Genomic DNA, 22,691 nt, shown 5'->3' with positions numbered 1-22,691 from the left:
CCCAAGTCTGAATAATTATAGTTTACCTGTCAGTCATTCTTTCAAGAACTATGTTCCACTGAAAAAGCAGCCAGTTTAGCCTGCAACTCAAACACTGAACAAATGTTTTCCTCAAGAGACAACCATTGAATTCTGTGGTAAAAGTGATTTATGCATAATTCCCATTTTGTCCCACAAAATATTAAAAAGATGTGTACTCAAGGGTCGAGATTTAAATTAATAATTCTTATAGTGTCATCAAGGATGTTCTTAAGTGAAGCTGGCCCAAACTCCCTCCCCTCCCTCCACTGCACAAAGGTGAAGAATAACGATTATTGCTTAGTGTCACTGCCTTGATTCGCTGTGTCAGTTTTACCCACCATTGCTTCTGCACCATCGTTGCTATATGATTATTTATTATTCACTAATAATGTCCTAGTTTTTGTGAAAAGCATTTCCTGGATGACTCAGGATCCACAGGTAATAAAACTGACACATAACACACTGACACATAAGATTTGAAAGATGCACACCAAAATGTTAATAGTGGTTAACTCTGAATGGTAAAATTATAATCAATTTCAATTTTTGTTTGGCTTACCCCCATTTTATACAATTTTTTAAATGAACAGGTATTATGTGTCTAAGAAGAAAACGAAATCGTGTATTTTTAAAAATAACAAATGCAGCACCTTTATATGCAACAAGCATACAGATACTATGCATGGAACCAGAAAATCTCTAAATCTTTATCGAAGACCTAGCTTTAGGATAAAAACAAAACAAAATTCGTATTATTTTGTATTTAGGGACCTCGTTATATTTATTTTCCCTTCAATTCGGAGGGAAAGAAGAGATGGGGAGAAAAATGTTTGTAGGTGAGTGGGGGAGAAGGGCAGATTTGAAGAAAAGCCTGTTCACCCTGCAAACTCCCAACAGCTTCCAGCACATAATGTTATCCAATTAACGTACTTTGAATAAATGCAGGGGAAAAAAGGGAAGGAGGGAGCTGTTAGGGACGGGAAGGTTGGGGGGATGCGGTAGGACCTCACCCCAGAAGAAGGTCGCAGGAACTCTGCAAAATGCAGAGGCCCGGGACCGCCCTGGTAAATAGAATTAGAACGGGGAGAGTCCAAGCATTGGAATTTTGTTTAGAGTTCCCCCGCCCACCAAGTGCGCCTAGTATACTGCCAGGACTGAGACCCTTCCGAAAACCCAAGAGGAAACAGCTCCCCCAGAGACACCCAAAGCCGCCCGCGTGCGGGCCACGCAGTACCAGGGCAATGGGGTGGGGCAGATCCTGCGCATGCGCGCGGAGGCTCTGGCGGCGGGACGGGTCGAGGGCGCAGGAGTGCGCAGGCGCGTGCTGCAGGCACTGGGGGCGGCTCCCAAATCACACACCGCCGGAAGGGAGGCCGCAGAGCGCGAGGGCGGTGCGCGATGATGGCATTGCGTAAGGGGACGGTGTGAGAACCCGGATCCCGTGGTGACCCAGTGGCCTAATGGATAAGGCATCAGCCTCCGGAGCTGGGGATTGTGGGTTCGAGTCCCATCTGGGTCGCACGGAGATTAATTTTGATGGAGAGAAACGCCCTGATGAGCTCAAAAGTAGATTTTGAAATGTCGTAATTTCGCTTTCTCTACAGCGATCTCGAGGGCTATCCTATTTACAAATTAGGAAATGCATCTCCGAGTTCTAACAGCACTGGAATTGAGACCTTGCAAGTGAAAGCTAAAATCTGACCCAAAAGGGGAGCATTTACTCTTGCTTAGTTTATACTGATCTTTAAAAGAGAAAAGCCTTAGGAAACAGCAACTGCCAACTGGACAGATGGCATCATTTCTTTTTCTATCTTTTAAAAATGGGTTTCATCATGGGCAGCCACACATGCAAAACTTCCTCCCCATTCTTATCCCAAGGGGTGTGTGAGCAGATTCAACTGTGCTGGGTCCAAACATTTATTTCCAGTACTAAGGAGAATATATAAGCAACTGTGTTTTTATCTGTGCTAAAACATACAAATACAATAAATATAATTTATGGTTTCTGCCCCTAAAGTATAATGAACAACAAATTGTAGTTGGAACATAAGGTTTGTATGTGTGTGTGTGTGTATTTAATTTGCAAATTACTGTAATAAAAGAAATACAATCAGAGTTTAAGTTTGTCAGACTGGTTCAGTTGACTAGCTTGAAAAGTTTAAACTCTTCTTCTAAAACTTGTACAAGAGGAATATCGAGGAATAAGTCCTACTTCTGAAAAACAACTTAAATACTAAGTGCGATGTGGTATCCTGGATTTGAGTCTGAAAAAGATAAAGGACGTTAGTGGAAAAACCAGTGGAATCCGAATACATTCTGGAGTTTAGTTACCAAGAGAAGAGTATGCCAATGTTGATTTCTTAGTTGTAACAAGTGTACATGGTAATATAAGATGTTAGCATCAGGGGAAACTGAGTGAAGGGTATATGGGAGCCCTCTGTTCTATCTTTGCAACTGCCATGTAAATCTGAAATTATTCCAAAATTAAAATTTATTAGAGAAAGAACCCCTAAACAATCAATGGGGAAATTTAGCTGATACCTTTACCCCCAACCCTTCTTTTTTCTTTTTTGGCCACACCGTGCAGGATCTTAGTTCCCCAGACCACCCATCAAACCCGTGCCCCCTGCATTGGGAGCGCAGAGTCTTAACTACTGGATCGCCAGGGAAGCGCCCCCCACCTTTTTTAAGATTAGGAATGTAGGGCTGAATTTAAAAACCGGAACACATTAACAAATAAATAAGCCCAGGACATAATTTCCAGCTGCATTCTTGGTACCTCAGCGCTGACGGCCACATTAGGTCCTTGCTACAGTAGGTGCTCAAAAAATCGGAGCTGCATTGTCTCCTGCCTCCTACCTGTAGGCAGCATCTGGGGACAACGGAGAGTGACAATGTCTCTGTGGTCCAAAGGCAAGATTGCTCTCGTACACAATACTCAGCCTGAGGACTGGGCAGGACAAACTCCTCACACGTCCTCCCCTCTCTGGGCTTCTGACTGGCCTGCTCAGCCTCCAGCAAGCTCACCCTCCCACCTCATTTCTCTCCTACAGCCTCTCCTCTCAGCCCAGCTCCTTCTCTCTGGCAGATGTTTTGTGACTCATTCACCATAGTTCATTTGGCTGAAGTCAATGCCTACTGAACACCCCACATTCAAGTCATTCCATGCAAATTCCACATTTTCCTCTTCCCTCACCTCCATCATCTCCTCCGTGTTTTCCCTCTTCTGTCTCACATGAAGAGATGTCTCTCCTCCAGTCCCAGGCCAGTCCCTCCCTCTGATTTTGCTTTGAACCCCTCTCTCCTCAGGAAACTTGTCTGACACTTAGTAAACACTCAGAAGGTGGAAGCCCGTTAATTCCCCCCCTTGACTATGTCTTTCGTTTGCCTCTACTGGCTGTTTCCTTTGAGCCTCAAACATTCTACAGATTCTCCAGTCCTTAAAAGCTCACCCTTGGTCCTGGGCACCTGGCATGAGTCCTGGGCACCTCCCTCCATGCATTCAGGTTGCCTCAAGGGCGGCTCCTGAGTCCCCAGGGTCTCCTTCCCTCCACCTGCCATGTTCTCTTCATTCCTCTGTCGCCGGCCACACTCCTCCTGGAGAGGGACCTCTTAATTGGCAAATTTAAGAAATACCTTTCAGTCATTTTCTTGCTTGACTTTGACCTGAAGTTTGAAATTCATTTTATTTTTTATTTATTTATTGTTTATTTTTGGCTGCGTTGGGTCTTCGTTGCTGTGCACAGGCTTCCTCTAGTTGCGGCAAGCAGGGGCTACTCTTCATCACGGTTTGCGGTCTTCTCATTGTGGTGGCTTCTACTGTGGCAGAGCACGGGCTCTAGGCACGCGGGCTTCAGTAGTTGCGGCATGTGGGCTCAGTAGTTGTGGCTCGCAGGCTCTAGAGCACAGGCTCAGCAGTTGTGGCGCACGGGCTTAGTTGCTCCACGGCACGTGGGATCTTCCTGGATCAGGGCTTGAACCCATGTGCCCTGCATTGGCAGGCGGCTTCTTAACCAATGCGCCACCAGGGAAGCCTCCGGCCCTTTCTTCTTGAAACACACCCTTTTCCCAGGCTTCCAGAAAAAAGTGTTTTTTCTCAGTTCTCCAGTCAATTTCTCAATCTCCTTTGCTAGTTCCGTCTTGTTTCCAACAATGGAAACAAACCAGCCCAACCCAAGCAAAGCAAATGAGAATTCATTGGAAAGACATGGGGAAGGGAAGTGCTTACTAAACAGGGGGGCAAAACCGGAGGACCAGTCGTGGGAACCAGCCAGAATAAGGACACACCAATGGACCCCCAAAAGCAAGAAGCTGGAAGCACAGTGACTCTCAGAGCCAGGGACAATTGTCAGGAGGCCACCACTGCTGCCATCATTGCCCCTTGTCACGCAGCTAGACCTGCAGTAAGTGCCTCTGATAGTTTTCTTCATCCTAGGGTCACTTGCTCCAGAGTCAAGTTTCCCAGGAAAAGCTTACAATTGGCCCAACTTTCTCCCGTTGATTCATGGGGCCACAAAGGAATCACCCTCCCACCAATTCTTCCCTAAAAGGGGAAGAGGTAATTCCGTAAAAAGAAAAAGAGGCATGAATGCTAACTAGCCATGCAAAACACCGGCACCTATCCTCAGCACAAACGTTGTACATTTTATTTTGAGTATTCCATATTAATTGTTCCACCATGACTGTTGATTTTAGGTGATGTAGACTGGTTGTTTTTTTTTTCTCATTCAGCTTTGTTTTAATGAGTCTCAAAATCCTCTGACACATTTTTGGTCCAGTTGCTTCCATTAAAAAGTTCTGATTTTAAGAACTAATAACTTAAAATTGCCACAGACACACACACACACACACACACATACACACACACACACACGGTCCACAAAACGTTCTCCCTTCCGTCTGAAAGTTTTACGATGCATTGTTATCATCAACCAGGCTCATACTATTAAACTTAAATGGCCCACTGAGACAGTTCTGAGACCGTTCTTCCACCACTGATTAAGACTGGGGTGGCAGGTATTGGGGATAACACTCGTTTAGCCTTCTGCACTTCTGGGCAGACCTGGTAACCTTGCCATCCTACAATGCACAGGTTAGCCCCATAACAAAGAATCATCTGGCCCCTTGTCTAGGAACTGCCTTAGAAGCTTGACAAACAGGGATGGTATGACTATATTATTGATGGACCTCATGAAAAACATTTTAGGGCCTTACTAATTGTCCCCTTTTTTATCATTTTTCCTTTGTCCCCAAGCAATCTCAGGGGCAACGTGAGGAGTGGGTCAAAGGGTACAATATTAGTATTGTATTAGTCCAATTTTTCAAAACTCATTTAAGAATGTCAGAAAGTACACCAGAATTAATATTAAAATACAAGCCAATGATATTAACATTCAGAGTGATCATACGTTTAAATTTTACCAGATTTCAGTATTAAAAACTACAGTAAAGTTGCCATTTTTCTCCACTCCTCTCGAAAAGTCCTACAAAAGCACAAGGGGAATGAGAAGCAGAACCACAAACAACACCATCAATGAAACTAGGAGATATCTGCAACTCCTCAAATAAAAGGAGAAGAAAGGGCTACCAAAAGCAGTGAGGAACCAACACGGATAGATACCAATTAGAAGAGGATGCTCATGGACGCAGATCTTAGGAAATGCCAGCAGAGGGCGCTTCTCCAAGGGGAGGGTCGCACCCTGACAGGCAAAACAATAATCCCTTGTTTGCAGTAAGACTGGGATGTGCGGACAGCGTCCCGTCCTCACAGGGACAGACACGTGTTCTGGGCATGGATTTGTCTTCTTTGCCTGCAAGGCTTCTGCTAGCACGACCATTCCTGGACTTAGACACAGCCAGAATGCGCAGGTCCAGGAACCAAGGAGAGGAGGTAGGGGTGGCTTCTCCCACTATGACCCCTAATAATTCCCTGGAAGAATCTTTTTGCTTTCCTTGACAGTGATCTGAGACTCAGTGGGTCTAGAGGTTCTAGTGCCCGGTGGAGAGATCTTTAGGCCAGGAAATACTATCATGGCCCCATTCAATTGGATCTGAGGCTGCCCCTTGGCCATCTGGGACTCCTCAGGCTGCTGAATCAATAGGCAGAGAAGGGGGGCAGTCACTGTTATGAGCTGAATGTTTATGTTACCCCCAAATCGATGGGTAGAAGCCACAGTGTTATGGTATCAGGAGGTGAGGCTTTTAGATGAGGTCAGGAGGGTGGAGCCCCAGGATGGGATTAGTGTCCTTATAAAACGAAGAAGGGTCCAGAGCCCTTTCTGTGTCTCTGTCTCTCTCTGTCTCTCTGTTGCACTCTGTCTGTCTGTCTCTCTCTCTCCGACGTGTGAGGAGACAGCAAGAAGGCAGCCATCTGGGAGCCAGGAAGAGAGCTCTCACCAGAGCCCAACCATACTGATACCCTGATCTCAGCCTTCCAGCCCCAGAACTATGAGAAATGAATGTTTGTGGTTTAAGCCATGCAGGCTGTGGTACTTTGTTATAGCAGCCCCAGGTATGACAGTCCCTGAACTAAGCCTTGGTGAACGATGTGATTACCAACGGGAAAACGGTCTGCTACTTAGTGGAGGAAAGAGGAAATGTCTGGAATCCAAGGATTCACTGGGGGGCACATCTTAGTGTGCCCTTGTCCCAAAGACCCAGTTAATGGGAGAGTACAGCAATCCAATAAAGACAGGACCACCAAGAACTCAGGTCCTACAGGAGAAAAGTTTTGAGTCTCCTTACGAGGCATAGACCCCTGCCCAGCTGAGGGTAGGAGGAACAGGGAATAAATGATGGAAGAAGGCAGTTAAGATGATCAACTTAGACCTCATGGCCATTTGCAGAGGAACCTTCTAACAGCTACATTTATGTGAATTGGATCTTTTCCCTTCTCTTTAATTTCTACCTTATATAAATAGCACTGGTAGTAGCTAATAGCTTTGGAATCCATTAATTACTAGCTGTATAACCTTGGGCAAGTTACTTAACCTTTCTCTTATCCCTAAACTGGGATAATAAAAGTATAAGCTCATATGTTTATACAAAGATTTAATACTTGGAACGTGCTCAGTAGATGGCAGCTATTATTATTTTTATTAACAATAGATTTTCCTTTACATTTCATTGTAATATTAGACAAGGCAGTTCCCAAATTAAGAAGGGAGAGATTTCCCGATTTTATTATTCATTTCAGAGATGATTTATTGAACTACAATTGCATATTTATATGGAACATTCCAAAATTTGTAATTATAATTTTTAAACCCCTCAACATTAATTTATAAGATATCTTTTTACCATAGTTGACAAAATCATAGTAGGAAAAACATCCAGGAGAATGGTAGAGACCCCAAGTTCAGCATAATGATTACCTCTGGGAAGGAAAAGAAATTGGATGAGGGAGGAGCCTAAGGGGTCTTCAACTGTGTGTTAGTTATTTATTGCCACAAAACGAATTACCCCAAAATTTAGCAGCTTAAAACAATGAACATTATTACTCACACTTTCTCTGGGCCAGGAATCTGGGAGAGGTTTACCGGGTGGTTCAGGTGTCTCAGGGGGAGGTTTCAGTCAAGCTCTGCACTGGGGCTGCAGTCTTATCTGGAGGCTCAACTGGGAGAGGATCTGCCTTCAGGCTCACTTACTAGCTGTTGGTAGACCTCAGCTTCTCACTGACTGTTGGATGAAGACTTCAGTTGCTTCCTTGCTGTGGGCCTCTCACAGACTGCCTGAGGGTTCTCCCAACACGGCAGCTGGCTTCCCCCAGAGGAAACGATCTAAAAGAAAGAGGTGAGAGTTCAGTCTTTTTGTAACCTAGTCTTGGAAGTGTATATTATCACTTTTTCCATATGCTATTGGTCACTCTGACGAGTCCTGCTGCAACTACAGGGGACTTGTAGTAGGAAGGAACTACACGAGGTGTGAATACCAGGAAGTAGGGATCACCGGGGACCAGTCATCCTGGAGACTGGCTACCACTAACTATATCTGTAATATTTTAACATTAAAAAAAATGAAGCAAATATGGAAAAAATTATTAAGAGTTGATAAAACTGGGAAACTGGGTCATGCTTATGCAGGTATTCATTATATTATTTTCAATAGCTTTCTCTTTTTTCTTTATTATTTTTTGGCCACCTTTGCGGCTTGTGGGATCTTAGTTCCTCGACCAGGGGTTGAACCCGGGCCCACAGCAGTGAAAGTGCTGCGTCCTAACCACTGGACCACCAGGGAAGTCCCTCAATAGCTTTCTGAATGTTATTTTCCCCTTAAAAATGCTCAGAGGAAGACAAAGCTCAATTAATGATGACAAAGATTCCCGAAGACAATTTCAAGAAACAGACATTTTCACAAAAGCATAAGAAATGGTCCTTGTGAATCAGGAAATTACAAGCAGGGAGTAGACTCAGATGAAAGAACAATAGGATGAACAACAAAAAAGAACTAACTAATAATAATTTCTTAGGATTAAATTCCTTATTGGAAGGAGCCAAATGCATAGTTGATGCTACTGAAAATGAAATCAGGATGAAAAGGAAAAAGATAAATTGATAAAAATGATGAGTGAGAAGATAAAATACGTGGAAGACACAATCAAAAGATCAGTATTGGGCTTCCCCGGTGGCGCAGTGGCTGAGAGTCCGCCTGCCGATGCAGGGGACACGGGTTCGTGCCCCAGTCCGGGAGGATCCCGCATGCCGCGGAGCGGCTGGGCCCGTGAGCCATGGCCACTGGGCCTGCGCGTCCGGAGCCTGTGCTCCGCAACGGGAGAGGCCACAACAGTGAGAGGCCCGCGTACCGCAAAAAAAAAAAAAAAAAAATCAGTATTAAGAAAGTAACAAAAGAATAGTAATATTTGTCAGATTCCCAGGATGAAATGTGGATGTATCTGAAGCAAAATGAAGTCTTATCCATTTGAAAGTGAAACATTTGAGGTGTTCCCTGTAAATGAGAAATACCTATAAAGCAAAGATGATGACTATGATTGATATTATGCAACAGTTTGTAAAGTTCTCATCAATGCAATACAAAAGTTTTATAAATATTTGAGAGGAAGAGGTAAAATATCATTATTTATAAATTATACAGTTTTCTACTGGGAAAACCCAAGGGAATCTATGGACAATATTTGAAATATTATTGTATATACACATATTGGGATATAAGCAATAAATATGGGTATACACAAATCAGTACCTATTCTACACACCTTCCAAAACCAGTTAGAAAATATAAAGGAAAAAAAGATAGGGCTTCCCTGGTGGCGCAGTGGTTGAGAGTCCACCTGCCGATGCAGGGGACATGGGTTCGTGCCCCGGCCCAGGGAAGATCCCACATGCTGCGGAGCGGCTGGGCCCGTGAGCCATGGCCGCTGAGCCTGCGCGTCCGGAGCCTGTGCTCCGCAACGGGAGAGGCCACAACAGTGAGAGGCCCGCGTACCGCAAAAAAAAAAAAAAAAAAAAAAAAAAAAAAAAAGATTGATGGATTTTACTATACAAAATTTTAAATTTATATGGCCAAAAAATCACTAAAAAGCTTAATATCAAATGAAATTCTGTGAAGAAATATTTCCAATATATATAATGGACAAAGGGTTAAAATTCTGAAGCTATAAATAGCTCTTAAAATCATAAAGGAAAATCTGATCATTCATAATAAATAGACAAAGAATATGAAGAGGCTATTAACAAAAGAAATCCAAATGGCTAATAAATCTATGAAAAAATGTACAATGTCACCAGCAATCAAAGAAATGTAAATTTTTAGAAAAGAGAAATCTTAAAAAAAAAAAAGAAAACAATTCTTCAGAACAGAAAGAATACCAAATAATGATGCTTTGCTATTCCAATGTGGAGAAATACTCATTATTACACACCTACACTGATTGATGGTCAGTGTAAACTGATACATATCTGGGGAACAATTCAGCAATACATAGTAAAAAGATTGAAATTTTCATACCTTTTGACTCAGCAATGTAATAGTCTAGGAATTCAGTCATTAAAAATCATCATGGAAGCCTATATTTATTGAAATGAAAAGACGTTACCATATCATTAAAAAATTTAAAACCATGTCATAAAATATGTATATACCATGTTCCCTTTTTTATATAAAGAAGTTATATAACATATTTACATGTACATATATGTATAGGAGAAAAGTCTGGAAAGTTTCTGAGCTTTATTATTTTTTTGGCCGCAACGCACTGCTTGCCGGATTTTTTTTCCCCGATCAGGGATTGAACCAGGACCTCAGTAGTGAAAGTGAGGAGTCCTAACCACTGGACTGCCACGGAATTCCCAAAAGTCTGGAAATTGATCCATCAAAATATTTATAGTAGTTTTTTTTAGACAATAGGATTATAGTTGATTTTTTTCTTTTTTCTTAACTGTAATATCTAATTATTCTGCTATGAATATGCATTACTCATATACATTTTAAAAGCTTTTATAAATGGATGGAAGACATCACAAAAAAATAACCAATAGATTCAACCATATAAACAGTAACATTTCTTTTTTTTTTTAAGAACAATTTGTTCTTTTTTTAAATGTTTAAACATTTTAAAATTTATTTATGGCATGTGGGATCTTAATTCTCCGACCAGGGATTGAACCCTTGCCCTTTGCAGTGGAAGCGGGGAGCCCTAACCAGTGGACCACCAGGGAAGTCCCAACAGTAACATTTCTTATTTAAGATATCAAAAATTAATAGATCAGGGACTTCCCTGTTGGCACAGTGGTTAAAAATCCACCTGCCAATGCAGCGGACACGGGTTTGATCCCTGGTCTGGGGAGATTCCACAGGCCTCAGAGCAACTGAGCCCATGAGCCACAACTACAGAGCCTGCATGCCACAACTACTGAAGCCTGAGAGCCTAGAGCCTGTGCACTCTGCAATAAGAAGTCCGTGCACCACAAGGAAGAGTAGCCCCTGCTCGAGGCAACTAGAGAAACCCATGAGCATCAATGAAGACCCAACACAGCCAAAAATAATTTTTTAAAAAAATTTAGTAGATCAAACTATACAACACTTAAACACCACAGAACACCTCCCCCTCTGTATTCTTTCCAGTCACTACCCATCCCCAGGATAACCATAACCTGACTTTTAACTCCATAGATTAATTTTGTCTATTTGTGAATTTATAGAAATGAAATTATATAGTATATAGTCTTTTGCGTCGGACTTCTTTTACTTGATATCATGTTTATGAGATTCATGATTACTTTGCTTTCGTAATTGTAGCTCATTTAATTTCATTGCTGCCTAGCAATGATTATGGTTCACGATTTTGTCCCCAGGAGACATCGCAATGTCTGGAGACAGTTTAGATCGTCACAACTGGAGGTGGGGGGGCGCTACTGGTATCCAGTAGATAAAGCCAGATATATCGGTTAACAATGCATGACAAAGAATGATCTTGCCCAAAATGTCAATAGTGCCGAGATAGAGAAACCCTGCTCTAGAGTATTTCAATATGTCTCAATACGTTCATTCCTTTGTTAACGGTGACATGGAACGTTTTACAACAGCAAAAATTGAAAACAGCCTAAAATGTTCACAAATGATGGTTTGTCTAAATGAGAACATATTATGGACTTATGAGATTCCGTATCTACAAAGAGTTTGTTATAATATTTTAATTTTCATTGAATACAAAATTGTATACATGACAGGTGAAATGGGGAAGTGCCCTTGTCATGGTGTCATGTGAACAACACAGGATCCAAAATAGTGTTGGTCCTCTGATGTCATCTGTGTGAAATGGTATCTAAGAAAGAACCTGGAAGGAAAAACATGGGAACATTGCAGTGATTGTTGTTTTTTTTCTTTTCCTTTACTTAATTAATTAAGGCTGCGTTGGGTCTTGGTTGCTGCAGGAGGGCTTTCTCTAGTTGCGGTGAGCGGGGGCTACTCTTTGTTGCAGTGCACGGGCTTCTAGGCACGCGGGCTTCAGTAGTTGTGGCACGTGGGCTCAGTAGTTGAGGCCCGCGGGCTCTAGAGTGCAGGCTCAGTAGTTGTGGCGCATGGGCTTAGTTGCTCCGCGCATGTGGGATCTTCCCAGACCAGGGATCGAACCCGTGTCCCCTGCATTGGCAGGCAGATTCTTAACCACTGTGCCACCATGGAAGTGATTGATGGAGGTAGTTCTTGTGTCTACTTTATTTTTATTTTCCAAATTTTTCATTACAGTAACGTAGAGTGATAGGAAAACAAAATCAAGAATTAAAAAGCAGCTACTTAGGAAATTCCCTCGAGGTCCGGTGGTTAGAACTCGGTGCTTTCACTGCCAAGGGCCTGGGTTCGACCCCTGGTCGGGGAACTAAGATCCCACAAGACGAGTGGCATGGCCAATAAATTTTAAAAGTTAAATAAATAAAATTAAAAAATAAAAAGCAGCTACTTACCATGGTCCATCTATAGGGCATCGAGGCTCTCAGCATCTTCCCCCATTGGGGCTCCTTCCCTAGTGTGCCGTCATGCTTCCCGGGCCTGGGTAGATGCACATGCTCTCTTGTACCCTGGTGCCATTGCATGTGCTGTTGTCTCAGCCTGCAATGCCTGCCCTCCTTGGTCTATCTGGTGCGTCCCAGTCATTCTTCAAACCAGAGTTTATGTGATGTCTCCTGTAGCCTTTTAATATTGCACTTAACACTATAATGGAACGTTATTCCCCACAGCAGTCTGTCAGCCACTTGAGGGGAGGATTTATGTCCCAGTATTCCAGGACCTAGCCTGGTGCCTGTAGGAGTAAACCTAGCAGCTATCTGTGAAAGCCTGAAGAATCTGGGGAGACCTCGGCCCCAATCAGGATGGTCCTGAACTCGAACTAGAACATGACCCTAATTTACCTAATGGGAACCAGAGCAACAGTATTGTACTCTTTTTGAAGAAAGATGATGACGACGGGTATTTCCAGCTTCTAAAACGCCTGGCACATGGCGTTTCTTTGTTTTTGTGTTTCCTTGGCCGTGCTGCGCAGCTTGTGGGATCTTAGTTCCCCAGCTAGGGATTGAACCTGGGCTCTGGCAGTGAAAGCACCAAGTCCTAACCACTGGACCGCCAGGGAATTCCCGGGGCACATAGTGTTTTGATACCAAGTGGTGGGCTGCAATTCAATTCTGACAGTAACCATCCAGAGTTAGCGCAGGCCTCACTAGTTAAAGGGCAGATGACCCAGAACAAGACTGCCCTCATTTCAGACAGCTGGGTATAAATCTAGGGGGTTCTCAAGATCCCTCTCAGGCTTGATAATTCTCTACAACAACTCACAAAACTCAGGAAAGTGCTCTACTTACGATCAAAGTTTTATTATAAAGGAACAAATCAGACCCAGCCAAATGAGGAGACACATGGGGCAAGATCTGGGAGGGTCCCAGATGCTTCAGGGTTTTCTCTCCATGGATCACAGTGCATCACCCTTCTAGCACATCAGTGTGGTCACTGACCAGGAAGCTCCACGGACCAGGAAGCTGTCAATGGGTTTCATTAAGCAGGCATGATGGATTAAATCATTGACCATCTGATTGAACCCAATCTCCAGCCTCTCTCCGCCCCCTGGAGGTCAGACAGGCTCAAAGTCCCAACCCTCTAATTACATGGTTGGTCTTTCTGATGACCAGCTCCCAGCCCTAAGCTATCAAGGGGCCCTCCAAGAGTCACTGCATTAGCATAAACTCAGGTGTGATCCAGGAAGCTCGTGAATCATTAAGACGCTTCCATCACTTGGGAGATTCCAAGAGTTAGAAGCTCCATGCCAGGAACCTGGCACAAATCCTTTACTATACAACACAGAGTAGATGCTCAACAATTATTTGTAAAGCAGAAAGATACACTCAAAATGCCAGAAATTGGCAGGGGAGAGGAAGGCAATTAGGCTCTTAGGTTCTTCCACCTGACATGTGGAAGATAGGCATGTAAAGGTGGACATATTAGGTTATGAGAAACAAATACCTTTAAACATTCCAATTGTAGGACGAATTCCCTGTGCTCTGGCTTATATTACCAAGCACTCTGATGGTAATTTGGCTTCCCAGGTGACTTGTTTTTAGAAAGAGAACGCTAGCCAGGCTGACACGAGCCTGCAGGTGTGCCTGAGTCGATTTCTTGTTGTAAATTAATAAAGTGGCATTCTGACTTACATAGTTCAGTCTCTTCGAGCTCTCTGTGCTTTCCACCATGAATATGGCTTCTGCTCCTGCAAGCCATGTGCTGCCCAAGATGCAGCCTTGGACCCTGGCAAGTTCTTCCAGGCTGGTGCCACCCTGGGAGCCTCTAGGAGCCTTCCAGTCAGCTCTCTGCCTCTACATTTCAGGGTGTGGGCTTCAGGGCATTCACAACATTCCTGCAACAGAAGAGTTTTGGGAACACCCCAAACTGGATCTGGGTGACCTGAATATTATCTCAGGCAGCTATGTCTGAGATCCGGTTGTAACTGAGAAAGCTTAAGCCTAGTTAATTTCATTCCACTTGACTTAAAGAGTATGTGAAAGAAGGGGATCTAAGGACATCTATAAATTATAAACCCCAAAGCACGAATTTCACAGTGTTTTTTGGTCTTGGCCAGAATCTGGAGATACTGACTCTGGTGTACCCAAGCCTTGCAGTGACTGAAGAGATATACTCTTTTGGAGGAAACAGAGAATTCGCTCCTCTAAAACTCAAATGAGGGAAAATTAGCCCACCTTCAACAGCAATTTGATTTAGTGCTCAACAGGCAATCTCCTGATTAATAATTAGACCTCTGAATCACCTTTGCTATATCCTATTACAAATTAATAAGTGACATTCTGGTTTATACATCTTCTTTTTATGAGTTTGGTTAACGTGAGTTGGTCCCACAAATCTAATCCATTGACAAAACTGAGTTTCAAGCTGAGGAAAGTTGAGAACCAGACTACAGACACAGTGACCCCCTCCAACATATTGTCAGCCTGTGACTAGACAGCCAACTCCTCCCTAGAACACATTTATCTCACCACATCCCTCAAACCAACACACACTGAATTCAGGAACCTGTTCTACAGTATCCCCGAGTCACGTTCTCTTTGGATACCCCCAATGGCCAGGACCTCATTGTCACAACACCTCAAAGCAGCCTGCTTTCTTGGAGATCTCAGTTGTTAGAATATTGTTTCTTAAACTGAAATTAAATCTGTCGCTTCATAACTTCTACTTACTGGTTCTTTCCCAAAATATAACAAATGTTTTTCTGTGCCTAGGCTGCCTATTCGCAGTTCCTCCAAAAGAACTTGACCATGATGGATTCCAGCCCTCTCACCACCCAGTTGTTTTCCTTCTAGCTTTCCAGTGTCTTTCTTGAAAACATGATCCCCCCCCCCCGCCCCAAAACTGATCGGTCCACTAGCACTATTATCTTTGAGACATAAGATATTAGTGCAGCAAAAGTTTGTTCTTTCTTTTAGCAGTTGCATCTCACTGTTGGCTCATGTGCTTCAGATAAAAATGCCTTCATCTCAATGCATTTCCCCTTCCTTCTGGATTTGAAGCTGTTGAAATGAGATACATGTCGGTAAGACTGTGGGTTTACTATGGTGAGCTTACTTCCCCCTTTGGTGAATGCTGTTTCTGTTCAGTCTGAGGGACAGTGTCCTTAGCTCAGGACAAATATACAGAGCCATTTCAAGAATTCAGACCTAAGTAGTGAATGAGTTTTTCTTAGAAAGAAAAAAAATCCACCTTTCTTGAGGAAATGAGCCATTATTAGAGAGCTGGGAAGGATTTTTACTTTTTTATTCTCTAGCTCCTGGTGGGTAAAAGGCATTCGCCTGGGCTTAATGAATCTAGCCAACCTGCTACCAATTTCAACTGCGGACAGGGGGAGGGAAAAGAAAAGCTATTTTACTGAGGCTTTTTTCCTTTCTGATTCTAGAATATAAATATTGTATATATAGTAAAACAGTGTAACCAGACCTAGGATGTAGTGACTTGGTTCCTCTCAGAATCCCTGAGACAATCTGGGATGAATTTTCTGTCATCTGGAATCTCCTCCTTTCCACAAGCCCAAACTGTCTTAAGCTCTAATTTGCCTATTTGTTGTTGACTTAATCTAGACAAATCTCCCTATCACTCACACTCCCCCACCCTGTCCCTCAGCCCCTCAACATCCTTCTTCTCTCCACTGGTCACCCCACCCTCTCCTCCACCCAACCTCGGCCCGCAAACCCATACGGGTTTAAAGTGTAGGTTTTGATGCTTTCATTGCCCACAGATCGCAGGACAGACGTTCCCAGGGACAACTTTGAGAGGCCACGTGCTCATCCCCCTAAGGAGGTGGGAGAAATCCCTGCAGCTCGGTTTTGTTCCAATGGTCTGTTCAGTGAGTGATTCCCGTTTCCCCAAAGGCTGCCCCTCATTAGCATGAACGGGGGTGGGGGGGTGGAGAAGGGGTGGGGGGAGAGAAAGAGCAAAAGCCCAGGCTCAGTTTTAGAGCCTGGGAACCGTGTCTACAAACATGACAGCTAGAGCTTTCTGGCTCCTCTGTTTGATCGTTGGATCATCTCCCGAAGCCCCAGTGGCGGAGAGAAAAGGTAAGATCGATGAAACGCTGAGCCCTGGGAGAGGGGCTGGGATCCGGGGGCGAGCTGGGGAGAGGGCGCGATGAAGGGCGGGACGAGAAAGGGGTCAGGGTTTGCCAGAGAGGAGATTCCAGGTCCGTGTTCCTGTTCGAAAGGAGCAAAATGTGTCCCCAAGATTGTGTGTGTCTTGGCAGCCTTTATCGGAATGAAGCCAGTTGTTCAGCTACTGAAATGATCTCGAGCGAGCCGGGCAGGCTGGAGAAACTTTGCATGTTAAGTAGTTGCTCCATCACAGAGGAGGGAAAGTGTCAAAAGGGGTCGTGGCGCGCCTTTCGGGAGCCGTGCGGGCCGGGCTCGCGGGACGCGGCGGGCGCCCGGAGGAGCGCGGGGTCCGCCCAGCGCCCGGGTCCCCGTCCCGCCGGCGATGCGAGGAGCTGGGTGCGCCCCGCAGGGGCTGGGAGCGGAGGGAGCCGAAATCGTACCTTTCTCCCCTCTCCCTGCAGCCGCAACCAATGGCCTTGGGACACCTGAGTCTTTAAAACACACACACACACACACACACACACACACACACACACACAAATTTCATGCGTGAGATGAAAATTACTGAGGGAATGAAGAAATAAGAGGTTCTCTGCGGGGAGGTGTTTTTGTCTGGCTTTTATTTGGATGTTCTGTTTGATTCACTATCTCTGGGAAAAATAGCTTCCGCACCTTACAGGGTAATTTACTTTGGGTTATTTTTCCACATGGAAATGGAATGACTTCAGTGGCATTTAACCCAAATATCAGACAATCTTTCCCATGACAACAGATGGTGATATCAATGGGGAAGCAGTTGTGAGGTCAACAGTTGACAGTCAGGAATTGGATATCCACCAGAACTTTATTCAGCTGTGTATGGGCAACCTTGAACATAATGAGCCAGAATCAACCTCTCTGCAAAAACATGAACTATAACCAGCTATTATTGCTGGGTGAAAGCTGATTTTAAAGGAGACTGTCAATTTGGCAAGATAAATCACTTCAAATGAAGTGTTGCAAGAACTGCAAATGGGCAGACCAAGCTCTTCGATGCCAGAGAGAAATGCTGAAAACCAGCCGTTAAAATAATAGGGGAAAAAAAAAAAAAAGATGGGCTCTTGTGCCCGTCTGGAGGGCACTGGGACCCAGGCAAACGGGGAGGTGATATTGTGTAACTGGGCATGGAAACTGGCCCAGCTTCTAAGCTTGCTGAAGTTTGCTCACCAACCTGCCTGCAGAGCTGGGGAAAATCACTAACAATTTCAAAAATTTGTTTTCATGCCATTTGCCATTTAGGAGCTTTTCCTCCACCATGGGAAGCGGTGGGGGTCGGGCAGGGTAAGCGATGCGGGTGCTTTTACACTTAACCAGGGGCCTCTGCGCCCAGCCACGCTTTAAACCTCCTTCTAAGCTGTGGTTTACTACTAAGTGGTGTCCAAGAAGCCAGATAAAAATCCACTCACAGATGCTCGACTCTGCACAGACCAAGATGACAGTGTAAACACGGATGGGAAAACCAAATAGTTCTGTTGTCAGGGGCGCTTAAACAATTAGGAGAACCTGTAATAGGAGACCTTTCCCCCTGGGGTTTGCTCTTGGTACTTTCTCAACAAACTGTACATAGCAAAAAGGCGGATGTTTACATATATATTAAAGAAAGGGCAAAAGAGTTTGTTATTTAACCAAAGTTGTCAGTTATCTTTAGTCCTAGAACAAACAGGTGGTTGTAATTTGAAAAGCTATTGATTTGCAAAGCTTCCTTAACAAAATGAAATGTTCCCATGTGGTGAGAAAAATATTCTTAGTTGCCCTCATTCTTAGAGGGCAAGACCCTCATCTCCGTCTTCTTGGGGCCTAGGAAACCTGTGCTCACCACAAGCCGGGGCGCCTTCCTCTTCCCCCTCCCGTTCTCTTTCCTTCACTTCCATGTCTGCTGCCCTCTCCACGTCGCCTCTCGCAGGTGTACGCTACGTTTACATTGTCCCCCATCTCCTCTCCCCTCCCAGAGCCATTTCTTCTTCCCCCCTGTCGGCCTCTCCTCCCCTCCACAGCCTCATCTCTACCCGCCTTCCCTCCTCTCTCAGCCTCCCCGGCCTCCCCTCCCCTCCCCGCCTCTCGGCCTCCCTCCCCTCTCTTCTCTGCCTCTCCCATTCCCCCCACCCCCGTCCCCTTCCCTCCCCTCTCAGTCTCCCCTTTCCCCACCCCTCCCTCTCCTCTCAGCCTCCCCGGCCTCTCCTACCCTGACGGCCTCCCCGGCCTCTCCTCTTCTCTCCCTACAGCCTCGCCGCCCCACAACCGGAAGCCCGACCCCGGCGGCGGCCCGAGTGCGGAGACGCCTGGGCCCCGGCCGCAGCCGGTCCCCGAGACTCCGCGGCGGCCGCGCGCAGCCGAGGCCGCTCCCCGCGCCTGGTCCGACCTGCGGCGCCGGAAGCCCCAGCCGGCCGCCGAGAACCGGGCCGGCTTCCGGGAGGCCGCGCGCGCGCCCGCCGGCCCGCCGAGCCCGCGCCTCTCGCAGGCCGAGAACCGTGCGTCGCCGCGCCGCGTGCCCGCGCTGGAGGACTCCCCGCGGCGCGCGCGCGCCCGGGCCCTGCGCCTCCCGGCCGCGCGGCCTTCCACGCGCGCCGCCGAGGCCCCCGCCGGTCCCGCCCACCCCAACCGGCCGCGCGCCGCCGCGCCGCCCCCGGGACCCGCGCCCGCGCCGCCGCCGCGCCTCAGCCCCCAGCGGAGGGAGGATGCGGAGCTCGGCGCCGAGCCCTGCGCGCGCGCCTGCAGGGCGGACTTGGACGAGCGCGAGTCCTACTGCGCCAGCGAGTTCGGTGAGCCCCGCCCGCAGCTCCTCCCGGGCCCGGGCGGCCGAGCCCAGGCCGCGGGGCGAGCCTTTCCGAGCCGAGAGCGCCGGGCTGTGCATCGGGACCCTTAAACCAAACCCTAGAGAAACCCACCCACTCGGTCCTGCAGGCCCCAGAGCCGTGTGGACTATTTCGTGATTTGTTAGAAACGCACTGGGGAGAGAAAGAGGATGTGAGTGCTATGCATTTCTCCAAACTCTTTGTTTTTTGAAAGCAGCAGTCAACGGAATCGTGCATGATGTGGACGTCCTCGGTACAGGGATCCGGCTGGTGACTCTGCTGGTGGACCGGGACGGGCTGTACAAGATGAACCGCCTGTACATCACTCCGGACGGGTTTTTCTTCCGAGTCCACATATTAGCCCTAGACTCCTCTAGTTGCAATAAGCCATGCCCAGAATTTAAACCTGGTATTAAAACTGATCTAAGTGATCATTTTATATATGTTCTTTATGTCACCATTGTAACTTTGACATGCCACAGCCCGGTCTCTATCGGTTACCCCAGTACCTTTTTTTTTGGGGGGGGGGCTATTCTAAAATGAATAGAATTTAGAAGACAGGTATTATTCCGGCCACTCTGTGATTTAAATTCCATCAGCGCCTCCGGTTAAAGATGGGAACTGAGTGGATTGGCACAAAGCAAACACTCAATATTTGTTGACAAGTGGAGTGAATGACGAAACGCCGTTGCCAGACAGGATGCCTAAGGGGCTTTTTAAACTGAGTTTAGAGACGTCTTTTGCTGGGCGTGTGTGTTTGGGGCGGGCGGGTAATGCCCACTCCCACGTCTTTCTAGAGATGTGCTCTGTAAAATCCTGCTGGCACTGTTGTGATTAGGACCTTTGTTTCTAGTGCTGGCTGTTTACAGGCTGAGTAATCTGATTATCTTATAAAGGTCACTAGGCTATTTCCACCTGCTGTCTGAGGTTTAAATGTCTGAGATTCAACATGTGCAGCAAGATAAGCGATTCAAGCTTAGGCATTTCTTAAAAGCCTTACATTTTCTTATTGTTACGTGGTATTTGAAAGATAACTATGAATTTATATTTTGGCTTTTTTTTTTTTTTTTTCAGGCAGCAGGTATATTGTGATGGGCCACATCTACCATAAGAGAAGGCAGCTACCTACAGCTCTGCTTCAGGTTCTGAGAGGGCGCCTCCGACCAGGAGATGGACTTCTCAGGAGCAGCAGCAGCTATGTGAAAAGATTTAACCGGAAAAGGGATGGGCAAGTGCAAGGGGCAATTCACACCCAGTGCATTTGAAACATACCAGCCTGGCGTTTCTGGATCCTAAGAGACTTGGAATTCAGCAGCAAGACGGGAAAGGCCTATCATTAAGCAATCGGATTTTCCTTTAGAACAGGGCACACAGCTCCTTTAGGAACTAGTTGCAAAGTGCCAACTCTCATCTTCAAGTTGTCACTTTTTTACAACATGCTTCTTAAATGGTTATGCTTCTGAGCTCTGTGGTGAAGTTATTCAACTGGTGTGCCAGTTACTCACACAAGCTCAGATAACTGACCTGTCCAGATAACAGATCACTGCTTCATGTTGATTATTTTTAATTATTTTAATTTAAATACATTCTTCAGTAGAAATAGTTCACAAAAACATTTCCTTGATTTTAAATATACAATTTTGAATAGTTTATATCATATATCAAACCAAATTTTATACTAAAACCATCACATTTTAAATTCTGTACATAACAGTAAGTGCACTAGTCAGACGTATGAAATGTCATTTAGATCACATTTAGATCAAACACTAAAGTCAGAGCCCGAGACAAGTATTAAAGTTTTACATTTAGAGTACTGAAGGGCTTATTCAAGCAAACAAATGTTTGTTCAAACAAGTGTTCCTGATGTACCAAAATATAAGATACAGTTTATTTTCATGCCTCCCTGCTTCTAAAATCCTATGTTTTGTGCCATACTGGCAGCTATCCCAATACCAAACATATTCTGGGTGTATCTGATGTCATTTTTCTATTAAGACCAAGTATCATGTTTGTGTTTGTAAAGCAGTAAATCTTTCTGTGAAATCAGATCTTGGATGCACCTGGTTTTTTCAGCCTCACTGAGCCCCCAAAAGGTTTGGGAAAAAGCATTTCTCAAACTTACGCCAAAAACCCTGGAACCAATATTTAATGACGGTTTGCAAGCACGTGAATTTTAAACGTTTCCCAGTTGGCTTGAAAAAGATTTAATCACGAACTGAATTTATTATTGATTTTATACCTCAGCCCACAAAGACATTAACAATTTTTTTTCAGAAGACCAAGCTGTGCTTTAATTTGAAACGCTGTGAATAGAGACACTGATAATCCATGGTTGAAGATTACTGCGCAGAACTCCACTGAAGAGACAAAAACAGTCCATTTGGTCTCAGATGAGATTCACTCTGGAGCTCAGGATGTGTCATTAGTCTGTAATGGCACAGTCTTTAAAGGCCTCACAGAAGCACTGTATACACACAGGATGTCAGGACAGCACAGAGAGACTGTAAGACGTAACAACTGATTGTGACGGGAGATACTGTTACCTTATTTGTCCCAAACAGGGGGCAAAGAGGTAAAATAAAAGTTGAGAGGTTCTGACTATGCCGTGGTAAAGCACTAACTGAGGGATTTTTTAGAGTATTTGCCAAGAATGAGTTGTGCCCAAGCTTATTAAAAATTATCTTAGAATTACTTCTTGGGAATCCACTGCATTACTACACAAACCATTGGCAGTAGATTAGAGTATGCAGTGAATGAAGAGCTTCTGTGTTAGTTTTCTTTAGGATAAAAATTAACGAAGACAGAAGTAGCACCGATCACAAAAACCAAAGCCGAATTTTTAAAAGTCAAATGGCTAAGTGGTGATCCTGAGTAACATGGTGGGGAAAATTACAAAACGGCCAAATAGATAAATTATTAGTTGGATGGTCAGATGTTAGAGCATAAAGAGAAGTGTTATAAATAGCTCTGGTTTAAAAGATAGAAAAAAAATCACTTTGATATAAGCCTGAGGGTTAGGGTTTGATTAGATTGCTTTGATAATACTCAGTTTCTGAGATGTTTTGGAATCACACAAAAAGTGCCAAAACTGATCTGTGTGATACTTGGAGGTCACACGGTTAGTATGTACACTTTGGCAAACACAAGCAGGCCAGTTTCTTAGAAACGTTGTTAAACTTCAGGCCATCATTCAAGACCAGCTTTGCAATGAAAGATGAGCGAGGCTCGGGGACTTCCCTGGCGGTCC

General features: G+C 45.0%; 1 protein-coding gene, 1 long non-coding RNA gene and 1 other non-coding gene across 10 annotated transcripts; 2 read left to right on the top strand and 1 right to left on the bottom strand.

Annotated features, from left to right (window-relative positions):
* Positions 1-1,467: 1,467 nt before the first annotated feature.
* On the top strand, positions 1,468-1,540 carry TRNAR-CCG (transfer RNA arginine (anticodon CCG)). The gene has a single exon. It is a non-coding gene; the product is annotated as a tRNA-Arg (tRNA).
* A 4,216-nt stretch (positions 1,541-5,756) lies between these two features.
* C20H17orf58 (chromosome 20 C17orf58 homolog) lies at positions 5,757-22,043 on the top strand. 6 transcript variants are annotated; one of them, XM_060290950.1, is made up of 7 exons: positions 5,757-5,911; positions 7,681-7,812; positions 15,456-15,562; positions 16,262-16,580; positions 18,872-19,408; positions 19,659-19,850; positions 20,516-22,043. In XM_060290950.1, the coding sequence occupies exons 4-7, from the start codon at positions 16,505-16,507 to the stop codon at positions 20,704-20,706; spliced, it is 996 nt and encodes a 331-aa protein (XP_060146933.1). In that variant the 5' UTR covers positions 5,757-5,911; positions 7,681-7,812; positions 15,456-15,562; positions 16,262-16,504; the 3' UTR covers positions 20,707-22,043. The 6 variants fall into 6 exon arrangements, with proteins under 6 accessions (XP_060146933.1, XP_060146934.1, XP_030699213.2 ...); XM_060290948.1 differs by lacking the exon at positions 5,757-5,911 and adding an exon at positions 5,939-6,532; XM_060290951.1 differs by lacking the exon at positions 7,681-7,812 and having other exon boundaries at positions 15,459-15,562.
* On the bottom strand, positions 7,201-18,982 carry LOC132594238 (uncharacterized). 3 transcript variants are annotated; one of them, XR_009560448.1, is made up of 5 exons: positions 18,832-18,982; positions 14,172-14,374; positions 12,438-13,502; positions 9,985-10,043; positions 7,201-7,799 (listed from the first exon to the last, which is right to left on the bottom strand). It is a non-coding gene; the product is annotated as an uncharacterized lncRNA (long non-coding RNA). The 3 variants fall into 3 exon arrangements; XR_009560447.1 differs by having other exon boundaries at positions 12,438-14,374; XR_009560449.1 differs by lacking the exon at positions 14,172-14,374 and having other exon boundaries at positions 12,438-12,522.
* Positions 22,044-22,691: the final 648 nt, after the last annotated feature.

This window comes from Globicephala melas, chromosome 20 (assembly GCF_963455315.2).
Source record: "Globicephala melas chromosome 20, mGloMel1.2, whole genome shotgun sequence".
In the NCBI taxonomy this organism is placed as follows: domain Eukaryota; kingdom Metazoa; phylum Chordata; class Mammalia; order Artiodactyla; family Delphinidae; genus Globicephala; species Globicephala melas.
The sequence above is the reverse complement of the archived record's forward strand: the minus strand, read 5'-3'. Positions and strand labels throughout refer to the sequence as shown.

Excerpts from the sequence above, each read along its gene's own strand:
- C20H17orf58 (XM_060290951.1), top strand. The coding sequence starts at position 16,505 with ATGACAGCTAGAGCTTTCTGGCTCCTCTGTTTGATCGTTGGATCATCT. Across the intron at positions 16,581-18,871 it reads CCCAGTGGCGGAGAGAAAAG|CCTCGCCGCCCCACAACCGG; the intron begins GTAAGATCGATG and ends CTCTCCCTACAG. Across the intron at positions 19,851-20,515 it reads ATGCCCAGAATTTAAACCTG|GCAGCAGGTATATTGTGATG; the intron begins GTATTAAAACTG and ends TTTTTTTTTCAG.